Source organism: Phycodurus eques, chromosome 12 (genome assembly GCF_024500275.1).
Source record: "Phycodurus eques isolate BA_2022a chromosome 12, UOR_Pequ_1.1, whole genome shotgun sequence".
Classification (NCBI taxonomy): domain Eukaryota; kingdom Metazoa; phylum Chordata; class Actinopteri; order Syngnathiformes; family Syngnathidae; genus Phycodurus; species Phycodurus eques.
Genome location: NC_084536.1, coordinates 14,812,752 through 14,820,000, shown reverse-complemented (window position 1 = coordinate 14,820,000; position 7,249 = coordinate 14,812,752). Strand labels below are relative to the sequence as shown.

General features: G+C 40.5%; 1 protein-coding gene across 2 annotated transcripts in view; it reads left to right on the top strand.

Moving 5' to 3' along the window:
* Positions 1–5,630, top strand: part of LOC133410350 (activin receptor type-1-like) — a 47,081-nt gene extending 41,451 nt beyond the window's left edge. For both annotated transcript variants that reach the window (XM_061691409.1, XM_061691408.1), the window contains 2 exons: positions 1,499–1,629; positions 4,797–5,630. In XM_061691409.1, the coding sequence (XP_061547393.1) occupies positions 1,499–1,629; positions 4,797–4,931 (266 nt within the window). In that variant the 3' untranslated portion in view covers positions 4,932–5,630. The remainder of the gene's footprint in view (positions 1–1,498; positions 1,630–4,796) is intronic.
* The last annotated feature ends 1,619 nt before the right edge of the window (positions 5,631–7,249 follow it).

Here is a 7,249-nt window from a genome sequence, read left to right as displayed (position 1 = left end):
GTATTCTACAACAGTGTTGCCTTGAGATACGAGCGCTGTATAGTGGCAGTGAACTCAATTCAACTCACTTCACAATAAGCAGCATTTTGGCAAATATTGAACAATTCATCAATTAATGCTGTTTAATACCATTCCCATTTGAAATTTACTGTCAAACAAAACAAAGAGAATTGCACATTGTGTATTTAAAACCGACCACATAGCTTTGCCTTAGAAAAGTCTGGTTAAGCTAATGTTACAAACAATCCAAATGCCATTCACATGCTAAAAATTTGCGATAGTCACAGTTTTAGATGCAGTGGATATTTAAACTAGGCTTTACACGATCAGGATTTTTGGGGCCAATCACCGATCAAGTTTAAAAAAAAAAAAAAAAAAAAAACGATTCGATCACAAGATGGAGCAATGTGTCCATTTACATGACATGTTCATTTATTGGATATACTTGTATACTGTATTCATCTGTCCATCCATTTTCTGTGCAGCTTATCCTCACGAGTCGTGGGCGTGCTGGAGCCCGTCCCAGCTCTAATTATTATTCTCTAGCATTTTAGACAAAGGTTCAAACACCAATGACCCCTAGGGGGCATTCAGGGGTTGGACACTGACGACGTGTTTTTTCACCGACAAGATTGAAAAAACTTTATTGGCCGTCAGATAGTTTCAGTACTGCGCAACAAGACGTGACAATGCTAAAAATAAACTAGTTTTTTTTTTTTATTCATACACGACGAAGATGCGGAGTTAAATGTCTTGTGCGGAGCCGATCGATGACGTCTTTGATCGGATCGGCGACTTATGACATGAAAGCCGATCAGCATAAAATGCTAATTATCGGCCGATACAGATAACACCGATCAGATCGGCGTAAAGTCTAATTTAAACACAAGCGATGGAGCAACACGGAGACAGATAATATAACAATACTCACAGGCATATATTCTTTACACTCTACGAAAAATTACTAATATAACATATAGTATATAATACATGTACATATTAGTCACTTACAGTAGTAGTAGAAGGAGTGCTATTCTTTTGCGTTTGCCTGCATGACTGTATCATGCTGCCTCCCGGTGGCATTGGCGGGCACATCCGAAGGATTTGCGATTCGCAAGTATAACTTTTGAGTTTTGAGCGTGGTCACGGAACAAATTAAACTTGAATTGCAAGGCCCCACTATACTTCCATTGTCCCTCCACTGACTATGAAGACACAACTTCAATAATGCACTGGCAACATTTTAATAAACTTATGCAGTGTCACCGCATTCATTTTGCACTCATCACTCTGGAAAAATGTACAATCTGGACTCACAAATCCTCTGGGGCTTTCTCACTGTCGAGCAAAAACCCGAAATTCTGCAACAGTATGAACTGACACAGTTACCCCCACATGTTTCTTCACTTGAGCTGCCTCTTTTTGTTTGTTATTGCTGTACTTGCTGTACTCATGAGTTTGTGTACTGTATGTCAAAGTGCATGTGTTTCTCCCATAGGTATCGTAGAGGATTACAAGCCCCCTTTTCATGACGTCGTTCCCAGCGATCCCAGTTTTGATGATATGAAGAAGGTTGTCTGTGTGGACCAACAGAGGCCCAACATACCCAACAGATGGTTCTCAGACCCAGTGAGTCAGACTGAGCCCTACCACGAATTGCAAAATTATGCCAGTAATTGACTCCCACAATAATGTTTATAATTGCCTATATTAATAGTTTAAACTGTTAATGTATCAAACTAGGATCCCAAACACCTCATCATTTGGCTTAAAATTCAAGGCCCTGTCAATGATTTGATTTCACACACACTTGTAACTTCCAGTAACAACCAAGAGTAAACTTAGCACCACCTCAAAGTACAACGCTTGTTTATCAGGTGAGATATCATTACTTCAACACATATGTACTACTTTCCTGTTAGACAGAGGTTTAGCGCCATCTTGTGGCATTTTACGGCATTACAGAAAGCGCACAAAAAAACACAATTCGGTGAATTTTTCAGTGAATTGCCAGGGGATAGGATCCACATTAAAAAAAAATAATAAAATAATAATAATAATAAAATAAAAAAACTAGAAATAAATACATAAATAAACACCAATAGGGGAATTTGTGATGAGTGTGAATATTGGAGAGGATACGTTCCAGACCCGTGATAGATGACCTTTTAATCCAAAGAGACCGTATTACATTTTTTAAGTCGCTGCATGGTTTTAACATTTTTAAACTTATTAAAACATACTAAAACAGATTAAATGTACTTTTTAAGTACAACCCCAATTCCAATGAAGTTTGCATGTTGTTTTCCGAACATAAATAAAAACAATACAATGATTTGCAAATCATCTTCAGCCTATATTTAATTGAGTACACTACAAAGACAAGATATTTAATGTTCAAACTGAAAAACTTTGTTTTTAGCAAATAATCATTAACTTAGAATTTTATGGCTGCAACACGTTCCAAAAAAGCTGGGACAGGTGGCAAAAAAGTTGAAAGTTGAAAGTTGAGGAATGCTCATCAAACACCTGTTTGGAACATCCCACAGGTGAACAGGCTAATTGGGAACAGGTGGGTGCCATGATTGGGTATAAAAGGAGCTTCCCTGTATTGCTCAGTCATTCACAAGCAAAGATGTGGCAAGGTTCACCTCTTTGTGAACAAGTGCGTAAGAAAATAGTCGAACAGTTTAAGGACAATGTTCCTCAAAGTATAATTGCAAGGAATTTAGGGATTTCATCGTCTACGGTCCATAATATCATCAAAAGGTTCAGAGAATCTGGAGAAATCACTGCATGTAAGCAGCAATGCCGAAAACCAACATTGAATGCCCGTGACCTTCGATCCCTCAGGCGGCACTGCATCAAAAACCGACATCAATGTGTAAATAATATCACCACATGGACTCAGGAACACTTCCGAAAACCAATGTCAGTAAATACAGTTCGGCGCTACATCCGTAAGTGCAACTTGAAACTCTACGATGCAAAGCAAAAGCCATTTATCAACAACACCCAGAAACGCCGCCGGCTTCTCTGGGCCCCGAGCTCATCTAAGATGGACTTATGAAAAGTGGAAAAGTGTTCTGTGGTCCGACGAGTCCACATTTCAAATTGTTTTTGTCCTCCGGGCCAAAGAGGAAACGAACCATCCGGACTGTTATGGACGCAAAGTTCAAAAGCCAGCATCTGTGATGGTATAGGGCTGTGTTAGTGCCAATGGCATGGGTAACTTACACATCTGTGAAGGCCCCATTAATGCTAAAAGGTAAATACAGGTTTTGGAGAAACATATGCTGCAATCCAAACAATGTCTTTTTCATGGACACTCCTGCTTATTTCAGCAAGACGATGCCAAACCGCATTTTGCACGTGTTACAACAGCGTGGCTTCGTAGTAAAAGAGTGCGGATACGAGACTGACCTGCCTGCAGTCCAGACCTGTCTCCCATTGAAAATGTGTGGCGCATAATGAAGTGTTAAATACGACAACAGAGACCCCGGACTGTTGAACAGCTGAAGCTGTACATCAAGCAAGAATGGGAAATAATTCCACCTACAAAGCCTCCAAACGTTTATTGAATGTTGTTAAAAGAAAAGGTGATGTAACAGTGGTAAACATGACCCTGTCCCAGCTTTTTGGGAACGTGTTGCAGCCATAAAATTCTAAGTTAATGATTAGTTGTTGAAAACAATGAAGTTTATCAGTTTGAACATTAAATATCTTGTCTTTGTAGTGTATTCAATTAAATATAGGTTGAGCATGATTTGCATATCATTGTATTCTGTTTTTAGCGGCACGGTGGACGACTGGTTAGAGCGTCTGCCTCACAGTTCTGAGGACCGGGGTTCAATCCCCGGCCCCGCCTGTTTGTAGTTTGCATGTTCTCCCTGTACCTGCGTGGGTTTTCTCCGGGCACTCCGGTTTTCCCACATCCCAAAAACATGCGTGGTAGGTTAATTGACAACTTTAAATTGCCCGTAGGCATGACTGTGAGTGCGAATGGTTGGTTGTTTGTATGTGCCCTGCGATTGGCTGGCAACCAGTTCAGGATGTACCCTGCCTCCTGCCCGATGATAGCTGGGATAGGCTCCAGCACGCCTGCGACCCTAGTGAGGATAAGCGGCTCAGATAATGGATGGATGTATTCTGTTTTTATTTAAGTTTAACACAATGTGCCAACTTCATTGGAATTGGGGTTGTAGTCCTTTGCACCTTTTTTCACTCTCTCGCTGTCAAGAATTGGGAGACAAGCTTATGCGACAGACTGGTTTGCATAATTCTCCAAAAGAAGAGTCAAAGCATGCTTGCTTCAAGCTGTTCATTTGTCACTGCCAGTCGACGTTTACTGCAAAACTGACACGTAAAACGAAAAAGAATTTAACATTGTAATGTTAAACACCAAAGTATTAAACCAAACAAATAAAACATGTCCAAAATGTACACTAGCTTAATGCTAACATAATGTGAAATGCTTTAGACGGGCTAACTGAAATTAGCATGGATAATACAGTTATTATAAATGTTCAAACAACTGGTACATGAACACACATACAGAACAGCAACACGTACAACAAAAGATAATCAAACATTGTATATTTCGACACCAAAATGTTCAACCAAACTATATATTTCTTCTCAAAATCATACTAGGTTAACACTAACATATAATGTGAAATGCCATTGACGGGCTAATGGTCATTAGCGTGGATGTTACGGTAATTATAAACCTTCAAACAACTGCAACTTTTTATTTGTATTTGTGCCTTTTTTTAAATTGTTTTTTACCCCCCCAGACTTTAATTGCCATGGCAAAACTGATGAAGGAGTGCTGGTATCAGAACCCGTCGGCCCGGCTGACGGCGCTGCGCATCAAGAAGACTCTGACAAAGATCAACAGCTCGGTGGACAAAATGAAAACAGACATTTGAGCGGAGGAGGAGAGACCCCGTACTTCCTGGGCGAACATGCCTTTCACAGGGGCCGCGTGCCCTTATAGCGGCACGTGCCTGTATTTATTTTAAGACTTGGCGGGAGACATTTTGGCATCCAAAGATGGCTTACCGGGCTTGTGGGAATAGGACGTTCAATATGAAGCAATCCCAATCTATAAACTGGATTTTGGCTGTTACCTGAACTTTGGGTTTGCTTTGGGTTTTGTTTTGGCTCCTCAGTTTGGGAAACAGGTCGCGTTTAGTGACATCACATTTTTTTCTCTGCTTTGTTTCTTACCTTGTGCAAAAAGTGCATCACTCTTCCAATGTCAGCAGTCCTATAAACAGTAGTACAGTTCTCAGTCTAAGCATATGAACCTGTCGAATGATCTATACGCTTGACGTTTTCTTCTTTTTTTAGTTCTGCACACACACATTAAGAAGAACACAAGATAAAAAATATCTGCTAAGATATGGTGAGGTCGGCCCTCTTCTCCGCCCTTATTGGAGGCCTGTACTGTAAGTTTGCCTGTAAAGCCTTTATACCGTCTTAACGTGTGCATCGTCAAGTTCATGAAGTCAAACTTCAACTTTCTTTTTTTAATTTTTTTTTAAATATATATATATATAAATATTTCATTAACATTTTATAGCAACTAGTGGTTTCTATTGATTAAATAGAAAACAAGTATGCTATCTTTCTGGTTTGTCGTGATGCTCATTTGTCTCATAAATGCCTCCTTTTTTTCCCCCCCTCAAGACAAGAGGTCATAAAAAAAGGTCTTAACGTAACACAAAATGTTGCCACAGCCGTCATTACCGCAACACACACTGGCTGACGTGGCATCTGAAAAGCCGCCCCACCTAAAATATATGCCTGGTGTATTTCTCCTCAGACAAAGATGACAGGTGATGCCAATACTTTACTGTGATGATGTTACCGCAGAAGTCATGTGGCATCTGTAAAGCTGTTTTGAAGATTTTTACAATCCCAAAAAGGTTCAAAAATATATATTTGGGGGGGAAAAACTAAACTCAACGTTATTTATAAAGCACTTTAACACAACCATAGCTGAAAACAAAGTGCTGTATACATATAAGAATTAAACTTTAAGAAATAAAAAAAAACAATTAAGATAAACAAAACAAAAACAATGTGAGTGTTAAGCCAGGTTAAAAGCCAGAAAATAAAATGGGTTTTAAGACTGGTTTTAAAAATGGGCAGTGAGAGGGGGGGACTTCTCTGATGTCCAGAGGGAGGTCATTCCATAACGTGGGGACCAGCGACGAGAAAGGCCCTATCCCCTCTGAGCTTCCACCCTCAGTACTTCAAGAAGCAGCTGATCAACTGTAAGGGATGGAGTAGCTCACCGAGGTATGGTGGGGCAAGACCATTTAGAAATTTAAAAACATACAAAAGAATCTTAAAATTTATTCTTATAAGTCACAGCCAGCCAGTGGCTGGAGGCCAGGATCAGAGTTACGTGCTCCCTCTTACGTACTCCAGTTAGGAGGGCAGCATGGTGGATGACTGGTTACCACATCTGCCTCACAGTTCTGAGGACTGGAGTTCAAATCCCGGCCTCGCCTGTGTGGAGTTTGCATGTTCTCCCCGTGCCTGCGTGGGTTTTCTCCGGGCACTCCGGTTTCCTCCCACATCCCAAAAACATGCACGTTAATTGAACACTCTAAATTGTCCATAGGTGTGATTGTGAATGGTTGTTTGTTTGTATGTACCCTGCGATTGGCTGGCAACCAGTTCAGGGTGTACACCGCCTCCTGCCCGATGATAGCTGCGATAGGCTCCAGCACGCCCGCGACCCGAGTGAGGAGGAGCGGCTCAGAAAATGAATGAATGGATGGATGGATAAGACCAAAAAGTTGTTTCGCCGAGTGACTTTACGTATGATTGTCTCAAAATACGTGAGTGTGAGTGTGTGTGTGTGTGTGAGGACTGCGGTCAAGCCAGCCGCCCCTAATTTTGTTCATACTAGGCATTACGGTAATAAGCCCCAACGAGCGGCGAAAGCCAGCTTCAAAATAAAAGCCTCCTAATAATAGGCCCACATGTATGTCAATGCTTCAGATTTAAAATAATTATGTTAAATAAGCTCTCTGTCATAACCCAACCGGTCCACCTGAGAGAAAGTAGAGGATTGCAACCAGCAAGTTTATTTTGAATCTTGAGATGCAGTTTTTTTTTTTTTTGGTGGTGGTACACTTATCCAATCATTTTAAATGTATTTCAATCATATGGTTTTAGTAATACTCAAAATTAAGTGGTTTTCTCAGAGGAAGAGGGTTAAGAGCCCTCA